A 23,483-nucleotide genomic window follows, 5' to 3' on the forward strand; every position below is an offset into this window, starting at 1 on the left:
GGAACTTCATTAGCTGTGAACTAAGAATTCTACTCTTTATTATCGTCCTTAAAAAATTAGTACCCCTGGACTGCTCATCTCATAATTTTACTCTGGAATTTTAGTGGGCAGGTTTATTACGTAATATGTCCACTGGAAAACAGAAATGAGTATTTTTAACTTTATATACTCATTCTTTGGAATTCTAGTAGCCTTGGATAGATTTCTGTTTCATTCCTGGCTTGAAATACTTCTTCACACCATCAGGAAGTACGTTAATTCATCACAGAAATGTATTTAGACTTGGAAAACACTGGAGATTTTAAAAATATGATCATTATGGTCCCAAATGAGGGTTGGGGCTTTAACTCATTTTCTTGATAGGCTGAGACAGTGTATGTGAAGCCCACCATCTGGAAACCTTTGTAAATCGTCATTTCATGAGACTTTGCCTCTTTTGCGTACGCCATCTTTTCTGGGTGAGCCCTTGACTGAAACTGGACTCATGGGGTATATTTAATTGCGGCTTCTTATCCCCAAGGAAGGCTAGTTGGCTTGGGGAGGAAGTAGTTGCTATCACTAATGACACAGAGAAGACCTGAACCCAGAAGGTTAAACCCATTGCTACTCCGGGCTGCAGCTTCCAATAATCTGCACAATAATACTTTCAACTCAGGTTTACTTGGGAGAAACAGAAACAGTTACACCTCTGTGTAAACTGCCAGCGAGTCATATATATATATATAAATAAATATATATATATATATATATATATATATATATATATACTCAATTTTATTGGAGTGTAGATGATTTACAATGCTGTGTTAGTTTCAGGTCTACAGCAAAGTGACTCAGTTATGCATATACGTGTATTCATTCTTTTTCAGATTCTTTTCTCATATAGGTTATCGCAGATTATCGAGTGGAGTTCCCTGTGCTATACAGTAGGTCTTTGCTGATTATCTGTCTCATATATAATAGTGTGTGTATGTTAATCCCAAGCTCCTGATTTATCCCTTCCCCCCCATGTTTCCCCTTTGGTAACCATAAGTTTGTTTTCGATATCTGTAAGTCTGTTTCTCTTTCGTAAATAAGTTCACTAGTATCATTTTTTTAAAAATTAGATTCCACATATGAAGTCTCATATATTTTTGGTCGAATCAAGTGTGCCTTCTCAGAGTCGATTAAGGAGAAAATAGGTAGCAGACCCATCATGATTTTTTTTTTTTTTTTTTAATTTATGGCTGTGTTGGGTCTTCGTTTCTGTGCGAGGGCTTTCTCCAGTTGCGGTGAGCGGGGGCCACTCTTCATCGCGGTGCGCGGGCCTCTCACTATCGCGGCCTCTCTTGTTGAGGAGCACAGGCTCCAGACGCGCAGGCTCAGTAGTTGTGGCTCACGGGCCTAGTTGCTCCGCGGCATGTGGGATCCTCCCAGACCAGGGCTCGAACCTGTGTCCCCTGCATTGGCAGGCAGATTCTCAACCACTGCGCCACCAGGGAAGCCCCATCATGATTTTAATAACCCTTTTTATTCTGCTTAATTAGGTAATATATTTTTGTTATCGATGTTGAAATTGTATGTCATCAGTGACGTGGTTTCCAAAGCATGTGCTAAGGCACCCCCAGGGCATCCCAGGATATTTGAAAATTTCAAGGGGAACCTAGCAACACCAGATATCTGTCACTATGGAAATCAACTCAAGGTAGTTTATGGTTTCAACATTAGGTGGCACTGCATTCCTTTTGGTGTCAAGCTGGGTTTTTGGCATATGTGACCGGGGGGGAAAAAAAACAGTGACCTGGGGAAATCAAGACAGAATAGGAAATGTGAGTGGTGGTGTTGAATCCGAGGCTAGGGTTTGTGCAGATGCAATGCTCAACAGACACACTGACTACTGAAGGCCCATGTTAAGTCACACAGTAAGTGGCTACTTAAGAATGAAATAAAATTATAATATTTTATTTCAATATATATGTTGGATTTCTCTTCCAACAACTCCTAAGCTGTTGGGTCATAATACTTAAGCAGTTCAGACCTTACTACTTAATAAACAAGACTGTTAGATATCTCCTTTGGCCTAGGAATGCTATGAAAATATTAATAAGACACTAAGGGCATTGTGAAACAAGAAAATTTGGGAACCTCTGCCTTAGTGGTTTTACTTTTTGCGAGTAAAAGTTTATAATAACGTTGGAGGATGTATGTGATGTATGCTCAGTTTATCAGCGGTTTTCCTTCAACCACAGGCATCCCTAAGTCTCATAAAGACGGCTAGCTAATGGGGAACCCTCATGGTCGGATGATCGCGGTCATCGCTCTGAAATCTCACCTGTGCAGCTCATAGAAGCCTGCTTTGCCTCACCTACCTTTGTTTGCTTGCTTTGTTGACATTTATTATTGGTTTGTTTTATTACATTTTTGTCAGTGAGGTTGATCTCTTGGGTGGGGAGAATATAACATTTAGTTGATTATAAATAAATGCTCAATAAATGTTTTTTGAACAAATGAAGTGATTTAATGAATGTCTTAGTTCGTATTAAACCATCAGCAGTATGTAGCATTTCTGCAAAAGAGCTACCAGCCCCAAATTTCTAAGGAATGCGGGGTTAACCTTTAAGTGAATTTTCTGGTAATTTATAAATAATCTGTCTTTAAAACTCAATAGTTTTAAAGACACAGGGAACTCTATCCAATCTCCTGGGATAAACCATAATGGAAAAGAATATGAAAAAAGAATGTATATATGTGTATAACTGAGTCCTTTGTACAGCAGAAATTAGTACAACATCGTAAATCAAGAATACTTCAATTAAAAAAATAGAAAAAAAACCCTCAGTAGTATGTTGGAGGTGGGGGAATTGAGTGAGGGGCAGTCAAAAGGTACAACCTTCCAGTTATAAAGTAAATAAGTATTGGGGATGCAGTGTATAACATGATAAATACAATTAACACTGCTCTGTGTTATATATGAAAGTTAAGAGAGTAAATCTTAAGAGTTCTCATTACAAGAACAAAATTTCTATTTCTTTAATTTTTTACCTATATGAGATGATGGACAGTCACTAAACTTACTGTGATAATCACTTCCTAATATGTGTAAATCAAATCATTATACTCCACACCTTAAATTTACACAGTGCTGTATGTCAATTATATCTCAATAATACTGGAAGGAAAAAAAAATGAAATGATGTCTACAAAGTGCCAAAAAAACACCTCAATGGCATGTTATTACGGGCTGAGTTGTGCCCCCCAAAATGCATATGTTGAAGCCCAACCTTGAGTACCACAGAATGTGACTATATTTAGAGACAGGGCATTTGGAGAGGTGACTGAGCTAAGATGAGGCCATTAGGGTGGTGTCCTTATAAGAAAAAGAGATTAGGACACACAGAGAGACCCCAGGGGCACACAGGCTTGCATAGAGAAAAGGCCATGTGAGGAAACAGCTAGAAGGTGGTCATCTACAAGTCAGGTGAGAAGTCTTAGGAGAAAATAACCCTGCTGACACCTTGATGTTGGACTTCCAGCTTCCACAAGTAAACAAACAAACAAACAAAAATTTCTGTTGTTTAAGTCACTGAGTCTGTGGTATTTTGTCCCTGCAGCCCAAGGAGATGAGCGCACACACGGGTTTAGCAAAACCCATTCCTTTTGATTAGGGTCCTTGAATGCTGCTGACTGGGAAGAGCTGCTTGGTCATGGCCCTGTGAGAGAACATGAGATGCCTCTTGGTGATTTGGGTGGAACTAATGTACTGCATTGGCCCAGAAGTTCGTTCGGGTTTTTCTGTAACATCGTACAAAAACCCGAACGAACTTTTTGGCCAGCCCAATATATTCTCTGGTTGAAATTGCTCAGAAGTCAGAGTCTGGTGTCAACGGTATAAATCGTCTTTGCTTCCTCCAAGACCCACTCCTCAGGAAAACCCTCAGTAGGAGAGGAAAGAAGGTGGTGAGGAAACCCAGGAGCACCCTCCGGGGAGACACTACTTTTAAGTGCATTTCAGCCTTTTATCCTGTTAAAAGGAAAGCTGCTACCAGCCGTCCCCTCCCCTAATTAGTATCATTAATGAAACATCTAGTTTAGTTTGTAATAGGAGATTTCTTTGTTTTCCAATTTGCAGAAGGTTTCAGTTACGCAGCCAAGCAGTTATTTATCTTTTTTAATCACAGCATGACTTTACAGAATATCTTTCGGTCTGATTAAAAAGGGCAATTCCAGGGTAGACCTTGAGAATCACAGCATTCATTGTTTTTCTCCTGTATTTGGAGTCCGTGACTGCAATCTATCACTTCCGTGTGAATGCGCTTGCTAATGTCATGTTTAAGTTCATACCCAGGATTGGCTGTGCTATCCCTGTGGTGTTATTGCCCTCAGCAAGCTTGTCCCTCTGTTATCATGTGACATTTGATATCTACATTTCGTTCCATTTAACTTCATAAGGTGTCCTCTTCTTCAGTCATAATTGGCAGGCTATACTGTGCTTGGTTTGCTTAATTCTAATTTATCCACTATTGTGTAGGTTATAAATGGGGTCACAAGTAGGTCATAATGCAAGTTGCCAATGGGGTAGCAATGCAAATGTACCCTGAGTACCCATAAAAGATGTGCGTCCCTTCTTGTGCGCTGTTGGTTGAAGAGACATGCTTATCTCACGTGAAGTGGTGTATCATTTCATCTTAAACTAAGCTGCACGGGTTGGAGTGTCTGATAGCCTTGGTCATGTTTGTTGACTGAATCTGAACACCTGTTGCCTCTCAACTTTTTAAATGTGGATCAAATGTGTCACCTATAAAGCGGTGATAAGTGAAGATAATTGTGTATAGTGTTTAAATGAAGCTAAATTTCATTGATCCAGATTAATTAGAGAGATTATCTGTCTAAAGTCTAAAGTGTGCTCAAATATCTTTTTTTTTCACTTGTAAGTCCACTGAAACCACCAGAATTAGGCAAATTTTGTATTGCTTAGTGCAGATCCTTAGGTGAGCTGATTCAAGGTGAATAAAATTTGAGTTTTAATTAGTATATAATTATACGTTTCTAAAGTTTTTGCAACGCACCGAGACACAGCACTTAGAAGTGTTCTCCTATTGCGCATATGTCATTATATATGGGAGAGAAGGTTCAGGAAGACCCAGAAACCAGCATTTATTAAGCCCATTGGACAATCCAGGACCACTTCGTCCCCTGGGTTTCTGAAAGAGTGGAACCTCTTTGGAATACTTAACTTTCATTCAACTATCTGGACGCACAAAGACCAAGGAGACTGTGGCTTCTGTTGGCTACTAGTAAAGATGTAAAGTTCAGTTAATCATCGATTGGTTGACAGAATGTCAGATGTAATCATTCAGACGTCACTGTGCCAGCAGGAGGGCAGGAGACAGTTTGGACCAGATGGAGACTAACTCTAATAAAAGTCCTTTGTAATCACAGGTAAACTCCCAATTGGGCTTGGAGCTCTGTGAAACAAAGAGAGTGGGGAGAAGAATGTCTGCTAGTGTTGTTTTACAGAAATGGCCTGCAGAGTAAGTTAACAACAAAAAGGAAATGACTGGTCCCCTTTTGGCTACAGGAGAAGTGGGCTATGAGTTCTGGAGTTAGCAGCTCCCTCCTTTCCATACAGCTTATTTGTTTGCTCTTCTGTCTCCCGTGGTGGAGAGGAGCTAAACCCTGAAAGCTAAGATTCTTCCACGTGCTTGAAATCAGAGAGAGCCTGGATGAGAGAACAAACGTGTGACGGTGCACTCCTCTGTGGAAAGCAGAGTGACCTGTGGATCTCGGTGGAGGGAGGCTTGTGCATTCTTCTTCCACTGAGTTCTGAATATTGGAAACTCTATGTTTTGTCTCCTTTTTGTTATTCTAAACTATTAATCAAGCCAGCTTTCTCCCCATCAGTTTCAATTTTGCAGTCCCTGAGCTGAGAAGTACAAGTCTGGGTTTCTGCAGGGGGAAGCCAACTTTCCCTTCTAGGGAAGATGTGTTCTCAATGACTTAATTTGTGAGAGGAACTTTCTATCAAGATCTTGAGTATCTTCTAGGCCCATCTCTTCCCACTGGCCTGTAATGAGCTGGTGTCTTCCAGGCCCATCTCTTCCCACTGGCCTGCAATGAGCTGGTGGAACACTCCTGAGAGAAGCAAATGACTCTCAAACTCCTCCCTGAAATTTTATCTAGCTGTGATACTGAACTTGAACCCTAAGTGTAAGATTCTTTAGCCCTTTAGCCCAAATATAGCTGGAAAAATAGCATAATGTATGCTATTCAAAAAGACCTAATAATAACAGCTCTAATATAAAAGAGAATAATGAAAATAATAATCACAACCAACAGTACTATTTCTAGCGGCCATTTCCATAGGAAATCAAATTGCATTTGACTCCCAATTTTCAATTCCAGTCTAACCAACCAAAACGCTAATAACACCCATTGTTGAGGTGGTTGGTTTTTCAATTTTCTTCATAACTTTCTGTCTTAGCTCACGCTGCCATAACAAAACACTGCAGGCTGGGTGGTGCAAACAGGAGATACTTATTTCTCGCATCCCTGGAGGCTGGGAAGTCTAAGATCAAGGTGCTGATGATTCTGTTCTGGTGAGGGCCCACTTCCTGGCAGACACCCCTTCTCACATGGCGGAGAGAGAAAGAGAGACAGACAGACAGACACAGAGAGACAGAGAGAGAGAGAGAGAGAGATTCTCTTCCTTTCCTTATAAGGATGCTAATTTCATCATGGGGACCGGACCTTCATGACCTCATCTAAACCTAATTATCTCCCAAGGGTCCCACCACTAAAACCATCATATTGGGAGTTAAGGCTTCAGTATATGCATCTGGGAAGGACATGACATTCAGCCCATAGTATTTTCTGACTCCACTCCTCATCTGGAGGGATTTTCAATTAGAAGAAGATTCCAACATGTGACCTGAGGACCATTAGATGTTATAGCCAAAGCACAGTGTTTCTGGTCTACACTAAAAGACTGATAAAAAACAGAAATCCTGAGGCCAGGGCATATAGCAAATTTACTTCTTTGGGGTTTGCAGGAAGTGCTGAGGAGATGGCATGGAGATTCTCTGTAGCCATGTTTGAGAGCTCAGCTAAGGAGAATTCTACCTGATCATTTTCTCTCCCAAGCAAGAGCATTGTTTTATTTAAGCCAAATTTGATGCTTATGAGATGCAGTGAGCTTGCTGAATATTCATTTGCAGCTCGGTTCATCAAGTTCTTATAATCCCTTTTATTTTCCTTTGACTTATAATTGGTGTTTTTGCATATTTATGATCTGCTTTGTTTTAAGCTGAGGACCTGGTTTAAATGCGGTACTCTCCTTTCTCCTCCAGCCCTGTGCAGTGGGCTCACAGGGAAACCATGGTATTGAGTGACAGGGTTTCATCTGGTACCAGCAGCCTCACCCCACCCTCAGCTGGCATGTGTGCTGCCTGCTGACCTCTGTGGGCATTGCAGTTGGCAGCCCCTAACCTAAGATTAAGAATGGGAGTATTGAACAATTGTAAAACTCTTTGAAAGAGTCACAGAGGACCTGAGTGGTCACCTAATCCTCGTGATAATTTCTCAAATGTTTGAAGACAGTGAGCTCACATCCTTAAATGTCCTTTTCCCGGGGGAAATAACCCTGCTCGGGTCATTTGCCCTTGGTCACATGATCCAGTTAGGAACAGCCTCACTTCCTGTGACTTTGCTCTGAATGTACGTCGATGTACCAGCATCATAGTTAAATGCTCCATGGACGTGTGGTCTCCAAACTGCAGCCACTTAAAAGAACTTTAAACGATGAAGGCGCTTTATAGCATCAAATACAAATGCTTTGTAAAGGAAAATGATGTTAGCTGCTTCAAAGCTTACACATGTGTCTTTAGAAATCCTTCAGAAATACTTTCCCCACACCCAAGTAGAGGGTTGGATTCTGCTGGACCAATCTGCCCTGGCCCATGTGAATCAGGGCCATGTGGGTTGGTACGGGGTAATCCTGAGAGCCTGGTAGAGCCCTGCCCTCCAGTCTCTTAATTTTGTAGACCTTTGTTTCTTTGCCTATAAAATGAAATAACAAAAATGTCCATCTTCCTGGCTGTTTTACTTTCTGCACTCTTGCAAGGATGAAACAAGGTGTGTTTGGAAAGGCAAGGGGATGGCTGTGAAAGAAGCAGAATCAGAGTTTGCTGGTGGGTACCGGCCTTCCCACCAGCACAGGACTGATTATTTTTGCATCTCCTGAGAATCACTGACAAGTGTTGACCAATCTTCCCACCCTCACATCAAGTGAAGATGGGGAAGTGGAAAGTGGTGGAGACAACCAGACCTCTGCGACAACTGGGCAGAGTCCGGTTTGCACAGATTCTGGATCGTGGGTCAAGCTTGATCTCAAGGCCTGATTTGAAACTTCATGGTGAACCTTGGCTGCTGTTATTACCTTAAACAATTTATTTTCTTCCAAGACATCTCTTGGGAAGCTAAGTTTCTTCTCCTATTTTCTGACAGATGTGAGAGTAGCTAAACGAAGCAACGAGATAAAAGAAAACATCAAGACAGTATGATGTTATAAAATAAATCCAACATTGTGAAAATAGGATTTTTTTATTGTGTGTTTTGTTAAACAGTCTTCTAGGAAATAAAATGCTGTGATATTATTTTTGAAAAGAAAACCTTAACCGCATCACTTCCTTGTGCCCTAGGTTTCAAAGAGTCATTATATGAATGCGCCCTTTTGACGGAAAAATGCTTTAGGACATCAATCACATATGTAAATGTGTGTAGTGATTAAAATACCAGGACTAATTCTATTAACCTTAGAATGTGGTATTTTAGCATGAAAGCAGGGATCAGAAAAATGCTTGTAATTTGATTACATTTTCCACCAGAAGAGAAAGGCCAGAACTACTTGGCATTAAAACTCTTAGCTGTTTACTTCTTAAGCATTTCCTTTGCATATCCAAATAAAAATCCATAAATGCATTCTTTCTAATTATCTATAGCCAGGGAGGGTCCGAATTGCATGTTGCTTGAAGCAATGCGGCATCCATTGACCGAATGGCTGAATGGATGAACGAGTAAAGCGAAAGAAGGCTTTTCCTTCAGTCCCATGACATTGCAAAGTTGCCAGGGCACTGGGTCAGGCAGACAGTGTTGTAATAGAGATGCCCCTTTCGTACTCCCTGCTGAGGGAGGCCAGGGGACAGGGGACGGCTTCATTCAGTTCCCTTGCTTACATTTGGTTGTTATTTTGGAGGAACTGTGTTCCTAAAATGTTTGCGTCTTTGTTTGAAGGCATTTTTAAGGAGAAAAAGAAGAAGCTCTCGTAGGTAATCACAGTTATTTTTATTATTATTTCAGCTGCACCTAATAAGGAAAGAGTTGGGGCTTTCTAATTCCGGGCAGTCTGGTTTTGTGTTGGCGCTTCTGGTTCCTGCATTCTTTGGGTCACTGTTCTTCAAAGCAAACCCAGCAAAGTCAAGGTCTGAAGAATCTTTAGCGAAGCAGATGGTCATTTTGCAGAAGCAAAGTATGACAGGACTAAGTTAACAGTGCACCCCTGGGCCCGGCTCTGAAATGACCTGTGCTCAGGCAGGAAGCCAGGAAGTTCGCGAGCTGTCCCACATCCTCGAAGGACTGACGTCCACGGGGGTGATGTGGGAAAGGACGGCAGTGGGAAGGAACAGAGCCTGTGCAGCTAGAAATGCTTGGGAGCAACACCGAAGGCTGGCACACTGCTCTCCTGCTCTGTGCCGAGGCACACACACAGCACATGCACGTGTCACGTGTGCACATGACGTACACACATCACACACACTACCCCAAACCACACGTTTATCCCATATATAAGTTACATACGACATGCGCACTTCCGTTACACATAGCATTCACATGACACATGCCAGGTGCACAGGCGTACCACATACATACATCGTGCATGAGTCAGAGAGACACGTGTGTCACATGGATATATCACATATACAAATCACACACCCCATACACATCACAGAAATCTTACATGCATATTATGTACACACATATCATGCATGTATCATACACAAATCACACACAGATGCATGTCACACACACGCGCGCGCGCGCGCACACACTCAGCAATACACAGAGCTAATATTTTAATCATCGGGAGTACTACACCGTGCAGAGGGAGGACGGCATGATTCTCTGCGAAGTCCTGTCATGGGAACCTTGAAGGCTTAGGAATAAAAATTCCCCCAAGAACGCTTGAGTCCTGGCGTGCATGCCCCCCGCGTCAGTTGACTGATGTGTTAAGCTGACCTGTGTCAGTGGGAGACCCTTAGCAAGGAGCACGGAGCTTTTGGACACAGATGCTCTGCCTTTGTTGTTGAAGGGTTGAGTGCCCGTTTGGTGAGAGGAGAGGTCATGTGGAGGCGGGTGAGGGCGGAGGGACATTTTCTGCAGGTGTGACCGTGCGTGCCCTGCCAGACCTGCTCAGATCTAGCCCTGAACACGTGATCGTCAGTTTTATTTATTATTACCACTTGCTCTGTGTTAATAGCGGGTCTTGAAAAGACCATGGTCATACACTGGTGGTGAGAATATCAATGGAACATTTACACGGAGCAATTTTGCCATATGTATCAAGAACTTTAAAATATTCAAGGCTTTCAACTCAGTGTATTTTACTAATTGAGCCTGAGAGATGATTAAATATGAGGCCAAAGCTTTAGACACAAGGTTGACCACTGTAGCGTAAAGCAAATGCAAAGAATATTAATAAAGAATATTAATTAAGTAATAAAGTATTCTTTATTAATAAATAAAGAATATTAATAAAGATAGTATAGACATAACTAAGTCATGATATAGTCATAGAACTGAATATTATCTAAACATTCAAAATCCTGTTTCTACAGAATTTTTATGATCTGAAAAAAATCAGATTAAATGTTAAATTAAAAAAGCAAAGCAAAACACTGCATTCAGAATGAACTTGGTTCCTTTGGAACAAGGTAACGGTCTTGACAAAAGAAAATATGGCACCGAATTCTTCGTGGGCTGGGCAATTATAGGTTCTTTGTAGTTTTTCTTTATATATTTTTTTCTTCCCTCCCACCACAAATTTTTGTGAGCATGAATGGTTTTTATCATGAATAGAGCAACAAGTTATATGGTTTGAAAGGTTCCTATATTCCTATATAAACAGTAAGTAACGGGGAATATAACTTCTCCAGGCTCAGTGAATACAGGTTCGATGTGAGGGCAGCCTGTATCATCTAGTATCACAGTAATGCTGTATGACAACCATGAAATCTCAGTGGCCACGATAGTGGACTACGGGTTGGCTGCGTGTCTCTGTTCCATGAGTTTCTCACCTTCCCGGGACCAGTGGGCTAGTCTTTTCCTGATGAGACACAAGAGTGTCACCCAAAACACACCAGGCCTTCTAAACCTGGGCTGGATCTGGCACTCGATTACTCACACCCACATTGCATTAGCTGTAGCGAATCACATGGCTGAGCCCAGAGACAAGGGAGGGACAGCAAAGTGACCTGTCAGAGGGCACGGATCCAAGAAGGGGATGGAATCCTTTTCTGTTAAGTAAATAAAAATGTTAGTTCGGGAACAGAAATAAAATTAACCTCAGGCAAAGTCATCTCTTTGAAGACTGCTGCTCACGTGCATTGTGTTGTTTGTTCTGTTCTCGAATGATAAACGGTCGCCCTATTGAGTGGCTCTTTGTATCCTCAGATCCTGGCCAACGTGATCATCTTCATCTGCGGGAACCTGGCCGGGGCGTACCATAAGCACCTCATGGAACTCGCTCTGCAGCAAACGTATCAGGACACTTGCAACTGCATCAAGTCCCGGATCAAGCTGGAATTTGAAAAGCGTCAGCAGGTAAAATGCATGTTCAATCTTATGTCCACGTTATTTGAGACGCTGTTGAAATGATGTTGTCACTGCTAATGTCGAGTGTGCAGTTCGTCCACTCGCGGGCATCAGAAGGAAACCAGAGCAGCTATCTGATTGCCCTGCCCGCCCAGCCTCAGGCGGTGTGCTGGGTAGATTGAATCGTGAACCAACAAGCAGAGATGGCATCTTCAGACTCAGACCCAGCAACCCCAGGATCACCCACGTGCTGACAGTCACATCAACCACCATCCAAATAATAATGATAATGATTATTATTACAGTGACACTTTATTAAGACACTCATTTTGGGTTAAAGCGTATTTCTCTGTGGCAACAGTGTGCCCCACCTGAAGTCTGCCTGTGTCATCAGTAGCACTTCGTATAGGGCCTGTTTTCCGCCTGTGGTGGGATGGGACGAAATGATGAAGAGGGATGGGGTGATTGAGCTCATCCTTGAGGGAGGTGATTGGAGTTGGGAAGGAAGGTCTGGTAGGGAACTAGTTGTTACAGTGTCGAGGGCTGTCCTACGGTGAAGCGTGGAAACATGCATCAGGGAAATACATAGGCTCTGATGAAGCACTGCAAAAATAGCAAGTGGACATAGTAGGAGAGGTGGGAAGCAAAGCCATCTAGGATCCATGTGGTCTCATCCGGGATGGTGGCGAGCCGGTGAAGCAGATATGCTTTGGAGGGGAAAGCAGGAAGGGGTCCTGAACTTGACATGCTTAACTTCAGGTCATGGTGGAATATCCGTATGAATAGTTTTGTTGTGTTTTTTTTAACCTGGGTTTGTGTATTTCCGCTGGAACCCAGTTTCCATCTATAAAGGTGATGGTTGGCATGACTCTCTGTGAACCCCTCTCTGAGCACATTCGTCAGTATTTGGCACATAGAAGATGTGTTATTACTATTTGTTAAGTTGTATTGAGTTAGTCCATTTTATATAATTTCATCAAAATATATTATGGTGGTGAGAGCAAAAAAAATCCTTTAAATATTGACACTAGACTTTTATTTGTGTATGGACCGATGAATAGTAATTGGATTCCTTTTTGAAAACAGGGAGGTCTGTTTCTTCGTTCAGCAAATATTGACTGAGCATCTAGTTTGTGGCAGGCATGATTCTAGGTACTGGGGTGTGGCTGTAAATATTGCTTTCTCACTGGTATTAGAAAAATCTCCCAGTTTGTTTTTAAAAAAGCATTTTGTGTTACAACATGTGTAGCAAAAGTATTCAGTTATTAATGTTTAATTCTTTGGTCCCTATGTATATCAAACTATGTATTCCACATTAAGAGAAATAGACAGTTGTTGACATGGGTTTGTTAACTGGTATATCTTCATATACTGTACATTTATCCACGTTCAGTAATAGTTCAAATTTGGGTTCTAGAAAATTCCATAGATTAAACACACAGCACTTAGTGTTCACGATTGTTCCCTCTACAGAGTTCAAATGTTTTGGGAGAGATGGTATCCTTTTTCAAACAGCAGTGAGTGGATCAGGTTGGTCGTGTCAGTCATATTTAACTTTCTTTTCCATCACTTGCACCAAGGTTAGGAAGAACTGAAATTCCAAGTCGAGGGTTTATATAACCTAATGTTTATAGTACGGACTTGACAGAGCAGTAAGTCAGACTGCTGACCTGGTCTGCACTGCTTCCTTCCCTGAAGAGACCTTGAGCAGCCAGGACCAGGTGTCATCCAAGTGGTCAAGAAGGGCCATGCTTTGACCTTACGTGTCTCCAGAACCAGACCAGTGAGGCATACCTCGTGCTACAGACTTTATGGGACCATTGTGGGAGGTATTATAAGGGCGTCTACTTACAAGTTTTACGAAAAGGAGCCAATGATCCTTTTTCAAATAAGGAAAGAGAAAAGGGACACTTTGAAGACAAAAAACTTATACTAAAGATGTTTAATAAAATATAATTGGACACCACACGTGTATTTTGCTGCCAAACTTGAGAGTCAGCTCTCAGGGTCTTGGTCCCGGAATGTAGTAGTTTTCTTGTTAGGATTTTGGAAAATATGTTTCTAGAATAGAATAAATGTTTATAGTTTTTTTTTTCAGACCAGCGTGTAATTAAATGGGAATGAAAAATTTCCATAGTTAATAAAATCAGTAAGGCGTGATCGTACAGATTTAAGGAAACAAATAAAAATTGGCCAGTGGCAAGCTAGGTATCCTTCATACAGAGGAGCAGTCTCAGAGACCATAAGGCCTGGTGTGGCCACAGACCAAATTAAGGTCCAAGGATGCCACCTGCCCCTTCCTCTCCACCCGTTACCACAAACCAGTTTTTAAAAAAAAATATTGAAGTATAGTTGATTTACAATGTTGTGTTAGTTTCTGATGTACAGAAAAGTGGTTCAGATATTTATAGCTATATTTACATATACCTATATAGATACCTATATATGTTATATGTATGTTATATATGTTATATATATTCTATGCATGTTCTCTATATATCCATATCTCTATATATCTATATATATAGGTGTTTCAGGTGTACAGCAAAGTGATTCAGATATATATATGTATATACTTTTTCAGATTCTTTTCCACTGTAGGTTATTACAAGATACTGAATATACCACAAACCATTTTTGCTTTATCCACAGTCACTAGGACAAACAATAGTGTCCTTCAAAGGGCTTCATTCAGAGTAGGGGTGTGTGCTGAGCAGCTACAAGATGATTTGTTTCAGCCGCCGTTTGGATAAAATCTATACCATCCATTTTAATGTTATATCTGCAGTTGCTGCAGAGTGAGTTGACACTCCCAGAGACTGAGGGCTGCCATCTTGCATAGTTACTGGGCCTCTTTCACAGCTTCAGCCCCCTGCCGTCCTTAATCCTTGGGGAGGAACGCAAATGTCCTGTGAGCCCAAGAAGCTCTCCCTTCTGCAACCGCCCTGGAGTCTACAAATAGTTGATATTACTGGGAAGTGGCTAGGGATTCTGAAATCTTTTCAAAATTGCTCAACTCTGTACTTTCTTTTCTTCAAATTTTGTGCTATTTTTCCTAGATGCAAATGAGATGAATTTCTTAAGATTAAAAATCATGTTTGAATAAAGTAGTATTTGTGCTATAAGATTTGGAGAGAGAAGGGAATGAAAAATGTTAGCAGAGATTTTCTCAGAGTTGTATTCTTGCCCTAAAAGTGCCCTCATGGATAAACACTAAAAATCGTATTTTTTTTTTTACTAACTGGGAAAACGAACGCATCGCATTAGCCTTGAGGCCACCTTTGGGGCCTGAAAGTGGTGAGTTTTGACTTTTGTCTTAAGTTTCACATCGCGCAGTAAAAGCCATTTCTTGTGCACCATGTCAGTGCCATAGAGGCTCTTTATCAAGCAGGTGTTTCTCCCTGGAGTGTGTAATAGACTCTCAAGAATTGATGAGAGCTGGATTCAGAGCAAAACAGGAACCCTCTCTCTTAACTGCCTGGGCAGTTGAAATAAATGTTGCCTCTGTAGGACTGCAAACTGGATTTGCTTTTTTTATAGAAAGAAAATAAACACTCTTCAATTTGTATGTTGTCTTTGTTTGAAAGTAATGTAATTCAAAGAATCTTTATATGGTCTGCCTTCCTCTGGAGCCATCCTGTGGATTGAATATGACACAGTATGTGTTTCAGTGGAGAATACTAGTCAAGTGAGGTGTGGACCCCATGTTATTCCTGGATCTGTAGCCCACCATGGGAGCCGTTAGTGAACCAGTAGGCTTCCAGTCTCTCGGGCAAAAGTGTGTTTCTTCTCTTCAGATTTCAATGGAGCAAGTAAGTGGTCCTTTTGTGTCCATGGTTGGGTAGATAATAAATGTACCCATCTTTATCCTAATATGATAGCAGGTAATATTAGGGCACTACCTAATGTATTGCATAAATCATTTATGATGCGAGGTAAAGTGTAGATGGAGTTGCTGTAGATTTGGGATGCTAAAATTTGGTCCCTTTTCATGAGGGAAAAAGAGAAAGAAGGAACTGACATTTCTTTGGGTCCTCATAACGTGCCAGGTTGTCTATTTACTTCTTTTACATATACTGTTGTATCAGTTTCCTGTTGCTGTTGTAGCAGATGACCACAAATGCAGTGGCTTAAAACAGAACAAATTCAGTATTGTACAGTTCTGGAGACCAGAAGTCCAAAATCAGTCTCGTGAGTTTGGTCAGGGTATTGGCAGGGTGGGCTCCTTCTGGAGGCTTTGAGGGGAGAATCTGTTTAGTTCCCTTTTCAAGCTTCTAGAGCCTGCCTGCATTCCTTGGGTCCTAGCCCCTTCTTCCGTCCTCAAATTCAGCAGCATAGAATTTTCCAATCTCTCTGTCTCTCCAACCCTCCTGTCTAATCTCTGATTCTGCCCTTGCATCTTCTTCCTTCTCTCTCACTAACCCTCCTGCCTCCCATAAGGATAATCCAGGAAAATCTCCCCATCTCGAGGTCCTTAATTTAATTACATCTGCAGAGTTCTGGGTGTGCCATGTAAGGTAACATACAGGTTCCAGGGATTAGGACAGGGTCATCTTTGCAGGTTCATTATTCAGCCTACTACCCTGTCTTCTTAACTTACTTATCAACTCTATGACTTAAGTCCTTTTTCCCACTTAAAACAAACAAAGTAATTGTCAAGTTACTTGTCCAAGATCACTCAGCTAGTAAGTGTTGTTATTTCTGCCTCTCATATTGGTTCTGCCTAGGTTGTTTGAAGTAATCTCTGAGGATAGAGATTTTTCCCAGCCATAAAGGACTTTTTTTAGTTAACTGTGTTATTACTATTACTAGATACATAAGAAAGCATAAGACAATAGCAAACATTTACCTGGCTTATCCTTAGGTAATGCATTGCCCTTAAGAACATATTGTCCATGAGAATGTTAGGAAGTTACGTGAAAGATCATTTCCTCAAGAAGCCGCAGTGTTGAATCTGTCTGTGGCTTGATTTCCATTCTGTAGTGGACCCTGGAGGCCACCTGAGCTGAATCCTGGTTATGTACGTCATCTTTCAGTGTGACCTCGGTCAAATTTCCTAACTTCTTTTCCTCTGATGGAAGTTCTTCTACTTGATCTCTTGCCACATTTAAGAAACAGTCTTTCCAGCATCCAGAATGGTATCCTGTTAAGAAAGTAATCAGTAGCTGGTATTGCACTGAACTCTCATGACTTAATGCACTAACTTAAGCAACAGAAATCAGCTGCCACCCTGGCCAAGCCATTGACCGTGCTGAGGCGGGGCGAGGGGGGCGGGTAGTGATCGATGCCGGCTATGCCATCTCCTGAGTGCCCTCCATAATAAGTTCCCTTCTTCCTTGAAGCAAACAGATTGAACAGAGAAATGTTCTGCTTTGTCTGCTAGAACAGATGGGGAGTCTTGCCAACACTCTTACCAGTCCCATCTCACCACGTTCGGAAGTCTACTTTTCACGAGCAGAATGGGCATTGCTGCTCACACGGCATGACTCTGCATTTCCCCCAGTTGTCTGTCTGCATCTGAGTTGGTACATGGAGTCCAGGGTGAAGCATCTCACAGCAATGCGTGTTTTTTTTTTTTTTTAACATCTTTATTGGAGTATAATTGCTTTACAATGGTGTGTGAGTTTCTGCTTTATAACAAAGTGAATCAGTTATACATATACATATGTCCCCATATCTCTTGCCTCTTGCATCTCCCTCCCTCCCACCCTCCCTATCCCACCCCTCTAGGTGGTCACAAAGCACCGAGCTGATCTCCCTATGCTATGCGACTGCTTCCCTCTAGCTATCTATTTTAAGTTTGGTAGTGTATATATGTCCATGCCACTGTCTCACTTTGTCCCAGCTTACCCTTCCCCCTCCCCGTATCCTCAAGTCCATTCTCTAGTAGGTCTGCATCTTTATTCCTGTCTTGCCCCTAGGTTCTTCTGACCAACTTTTTTTTTTTCTTTTTAGATTCCATATATATCTGTTAGCATACGGTATTTGTTTTTCTCTTTCTGACTTACTTCACTCTGTATGACAGTCTCTAGGTCCATCTACCTCACTACAAATAACTCAGTTTCATTCCTTTTTATGGCTGAGTAATATTCCATTGTATATATGTGCCACATCTTCTTTATCCATTCATCTGTTGATGGACACTTAGGTTGCTTCCATGTCCTGGCTATTGTAAACAGAGCTGCAATGAACATTTTGGTACATGACTCTTTTTGAATTATGGTTCTCTCAGGTTATATGGCCAGTAGTGGAATTGCTGGGTCGTATGGTAGTTCTATTTTTAGTTTTTTAAGGAGCCTCCATACTGTTCTCCATAGTGACTGTATCAATTTACATTCCCACCAACAGTGCAAGAGGGTTCCCTTTTCTGCACACACTCTCCAGCATTTATTGTTCGTAGATATTTTGATGACGGCCATTCTGACTGGTGTGAGGTGATATCTCATTGTAGTTTTGATTTGCATTTCTCTAATGATCAACACCCATTTATGATAAAAACCCTCCAGAAAGTAGACATACAGGGAACTTTCCTCAACATAATAAAGACCATATATGACAAACCCACAGCCAACATCGTCCTCAATGGTGAAAAACTGAAACCATTTCCACTAAGATCAGGAACAAGACAAGGTTGCCCACTCTCACCACTATTATTCAACATAGTTTTGGAAGTTTTAGCCACAGCAATCAGAGAAGAAAAAGAAATGAAAGGAATACAAATCAGAAAGAAGAAGTAAAGCTGTCACTGTTTGCAGATGACATGATACTATACATAGAGAATCCTAAAGATGCTACTGGAAAACTACTAGAGCTAATCAATGAACTTGGTAAAGTAGCAGGATACAAAATTAATGCACAGAAATCTCTTGCATTCCTATACACTAATGATGAAAAATCTTTAAGTGAAATTAAGAAAACACTCCCATTCACCATTGCAACAAAAAGAATAAAATATCTAGGAATAAACCTACCTAAGGAGACAAAAGACCTGTATGTGGAAAATTATAAGACACTGATGAAAGAAATTAAAGATGATACAAATAGATGGAGAGATATACCATGTTCTTGGACTGGAAGAATCAACATTGTGAAAATGACTATACTACCCAAATCAATCTACAGATCCAATACAATCCCTGTCAAACTACCAATGGCATTTTTCACAGAACTAGAACAAAAAATTTCACAATTTGTATGGAAGCACAAAAGACCCCGAATAGCCAAAGCAATCTTGAGAAAGAAAACGGAGCTGGAGGAATCAGGCCCCCTGACTTCAGACTATGCTACAAAGCTACAGTAATCAAGACAGTATGGTACTGGCCCAAAAACAGAAATATAGATCAATGGAACAGGATAGAAAGCCCAGAGATAAACCCATGCACATATGGTCACCTTATCTTTGATAAAGGAGGCAAGAATATACAGTGGAGAAAAGACAGCCTCTTTAATAAGTGGTGCTGGGAAAACTGGACAGCTACATTTAAAAGAATGAAATTAGAACACTCCCTAACACCATACACAAAAATAAACTCAAAATGGATTAAAGACCTAAATGTAAGGCCAGACACCATCAAACTCTTAGAGGAAAACATAGGCAGAACACTCTATGACATAAATCACAGCAAGATCCTTTTTGACCCACCTCCTAGAGAAATGGAAATAAAAACAAAAATAAACAAATGGGATCTAATGAAGCTTCAAAGCTTTTGCACAGCAAAGGAAACCATAAGACGAAAAGACAACCCTCAGAATGGGAGAAAATATTTGCAAATGAAGCAACTGACAAAGGATTAATCTCCAAAACATACAAGCAGCTCATGCAGCTCAATATCAAAAAAACAAACAACCCAATTGAAAATTGGGCAGAAGAGCTAAATAGACATTTCTCCAAAGAAGATATACAGATTGCCAACAGACACATGAAAGAATGCTCAACATCATTAATCATTAGAGAAATGCAAATCAAGTAATGCCTCTTGATAGAAACCTAATTGGGCATCGAGAGCCCAAGAAGAGTTAAAGCGAGTGAGACTTTCTCACTGCAGTTCCTGAAGAACGAAAGCAGCAAGTTTCAGTATAAATGTTATTCCATGATCTTTGGGTAAGATCGTGCACCCAGCGGAGACAGCAGAAGATGAGAAACACAAAACATCACACGGTACATACAATTTGGTTCAGATAGGCTGACCCCAACTTGCATCCTCAAAGATTATGAGTTAAACTTTTCTCCCACCCCATCCACTTTTTTTCTGTTTTATTTAATAATCACTTGTGTCTTTTTTTTCTTTGGTATCTCTTCCTTGATGGAGTCATAACTTGTATCATTCTTGGTGGCCACTTGTTTCCATTTTATTAAGTGATGAATTACAAATTTTTCTCTTGGTATCACTCCCTCGATGGAAAGGATGTAGTTTATGTAAGTCACCACTTTTCCTCAGCACTCACTAGTGAAAGATCGAATGATGTAGAAGATAACACTTATGTTTTGCTTGGAAGTTGAAAAAATGAAGAGTTGAGATTTCATAAGAGTTCTCTTCCCAGTGTTTGCCATTCGAATGCATCAGAATGAAGTTCAAGAATTGCTTTAACAGTTTGCATGGCATTGTATCCTATTGATTGCTTAAATTCTCTCAAAAATCAGATATTATGTTTCATTGAGAAATGCCAGGGCAAGATATTTTGGGATGTTACAGTTTATGCCATGATGCTTATAGGAGCTTATAAATGGGAAATGAAAATCAATTCCAGAAAAAATATATAAGTAACCCTCAAATCACCAAGCCTGCAATATTTTCTGATGAGTTCTTTAGTTAGAATGGATGAGAACACTACATATTTTCAAAGACTACAATGAAGGCCATGCTGTGAATGTGTACTCTGGCTCCTTTAAGGAGGAATCAACAGTTGTAGATTGAAGATCAAGGGGAAAGAGGAGGAAGACCATTGGAAACAATGTCAAATCTTGTTGCCTAATGAAGAGCATCACTTCAGGAGATTAGTAATGGGAGCTCAAAGTAGCATCAGTGTTCATTCTTTAAAAAGTTAGACATCTTGTTCTAAAGGAAAAAAATAAAGTACGGTTACAATAATTAATCAAGCAATGTATGCAAATACCTATTTATATCATGACAGTAGAAAAGCTAAATGGTAAAATAAAACCTCCAGAAGTTTCCTCCCTGTAAGACCCTTGAGCAAAACCCCAATCTAATGTCCATTGTGAGGAAGCCACTCACCTGTCTTATTGGAGAAACACCTGGGGAACATTTTTATTGCTCCAGATTATCACAAGCTAATGTTTGTTGATAATACTAGAGAAGCACACACACACAAAAAAAAAACAACAACAAAAACAAACAAAAAAAACCCAGAAGGTGCACCCTCAGGAAAGCATCTCGTTTTGATATTTTTGGCTTCTGAAAGTTTTCAGTTTTTCTTGGAGACCGCTTATTTTTTATAGCCTGTGATGCAGTAGTTTGATGCTTGCAAGATTGTATAATAGGAAAAGGATAATGTAATGGAAAGACTCAAGTAAGTTCAACATCATTTGAACTTTCTTGAGTATTTCCATTACATTAATTTGTAATGTAATGGAACATCAGTTCAACATCAAATTAACACAGAATGTTGTGTTAATTTCTGCTGTACAGCAAAGTAAAACAAACCCAATAAAAAAGAGTTCCAGAATCAGTCCTTCTGGCTGCAGTAACCATTCTTCTGGTATTTGTCACACACAAGAGAAAATGTGTGCCCTACTCCAAAATCAAAGTCAAATGTCAGATCTTCTGTGATTGCAATCATAGTTTTCTTCCTGAAAACGTAGTCACAGATAGTCCAGTATACCTGTTAATGGGGAAAAAAGGCATTTTGGGCTCACCAGCATGGGGCTGATTTCAAAATGTTAAAGTTATTGAATTTGTGTTTAAGAGTCTATCACCATAAGCATAGTCACAGATAGAAACACCTCTCATCGCATTAGGGCTGTGCTTGCTGAATCAAGGCACTCCCCAATGTTTATAACAAATTGAAAACTATGAGTTAGGAGCTTTAGAATTTTGTTAATGCATATATGTTTTCAGAAGGTGTTATTCTTTGGAGTTTTCTCTTTTTAAGTTGTCTGAGTATCCTCAGAGTTTTAGGAAATTTTGTTCTTGTGCTTCTCAAGAAGAATCCTTTGGTCTATTATTGGCCATTTAATATATGTATGTTATTGGATGTGAAAATTCCTCCCCCAAACCTATGTTTTCCATAAATGTGAAAGTATGTAGGACTATATGATATACTCAGGAATGAAATATGAGGAATATTAGAGGTAATGACATGCATATAAACCTGTGCATAAACTACTAAATTAAAATAGGGTTTTTACATGTATTCTTCCATTAAATACAGGATTATGAAGGCTATGGAAGGCCCTCTTATGTATCTAAACTTCTATTTCACAGTTTTTTCTTCTCTTATCTGTTATGTGCCAGGGGATTAAACCAGGGAATAGAGTAGTATCTTAGTAGTAGACTAAAGGCCCCTGTTGTCTTTGGGCTTACCTTCGAATGGCAGGAGACAGACCATAACCATCGGAAGGCAGAATTTTCATGAGAACATACAAAAAGATAATGTGACAAAGCTTAGTGGGGTAGGTAGAGTGGTGCATTGGAGAGGCCAGTCAGGGGGCCTTCTCTGGGAATGTGACAGTTGAGTTGCAACATGAATCACAGGAATATGCAGCCCTATGATGACGTGATGAGAAATGCTCTCAGTGGAAGGAGTGGGCCTACAAAAGTCTAGACTTAGGAACCTGATTGGCCTGTTTGAAGAGCATAAAGGTCAGTGGGATCATTGGGAATGAGAAGAGAAGAGAGAAGGAGACAGCAATCAGATACCAGACCACACACTGGGCCTCACAAGGTGTGTTAAGGACTTGGGAGTTTATTATACATGGAGTGGGAAGTCACCGAAGGGTTTTAAATAAGGCAGTGATGTGAACTGGCTAACATTCTTTTAATTTTTTTTTGAAATATAGTTGATTTACAATGTTGTGTTAATTTCTGCTGTACAGCAAAGTGATTCAGTTATACATATATATACATTCTTTTTCTATATTCTTTCCCTGATGGTTTATCACAGGATATTGAACATAGTTCCCTGTGCGATACAGTAGGACCTTGTTCATCCATCCTATATATACTAGTTTGCATCTGCTAATCCCAAACTCCCAATCCATCCCTCCCCCACACCCCCTCCCCCTTGGCAACCACAAGTCTGTTTTCTATGTCTGTGAGTCTGTTTCTGTTTTGTAAATAAGTTCATTTGTATCATTTTTTTAGATTCCACATATAAGTGATATCATACAATATTTGTCTTTCTCTGTCTGACTTACTTCACTTAGTTTGATAATCGCTAGGTCCATCCATGTTGCTGCAAATGGCATTATTTCATTCTTTTTTATGGCTGAGTAGTATTCCACTGTATACATGTACCACATCTTCTTTATCTATTCATCTGTCCATGGGCATTTAGGTTGTTTCCATGTCTTAGCCATTGTGAATAGTGCTGCTGTGAACATAAGGGTGCGTATATCTTTTTGATGGATTGGAGGAGGGATGAGGGTTAGCAGGGTGACCCATTACAAGCTGTGGCAGTAG

General features: G+C 40.4%; 1 protein-coding gene across 2 annotated transcripts in view; it reads left to right on the forward strand.

The window, feature by feature from the left end:
- The window catches only part of ADCY2 (adenylate cyclase 2), a 433,285-nt gene that overhangs the window by 202,381 nt on the left and 207,421 nt on the right, over positions 1-23,483 (forward strand). For both annotated transcript variants that reach the window (XM_082380318.1, XM_082380317.1), the window contains exon 4: positions 11,704-11,853. In XM_082380318.1, the coding sequence (XP_082236444.1) occupies positions 11,704-11,853 (150 nt within the window). The remainder of the gene's footprint in view (positions 1-11,703; positions 11,854-23,483) is intronic.

Source organism: Balaenoptera borealis (genome assembly GCF_965194805.1).
Source record: "Balaenoptera borealis genome assembly, chromosome: 2".
NCBI classification, from domain to species: domain Eukaryota; kingdom Metazoa; phylum Chordata; class Mammalia; order Artiodactyla; family Balaenopteridae; genus Balaenoptera; species Balaenoptera borealis.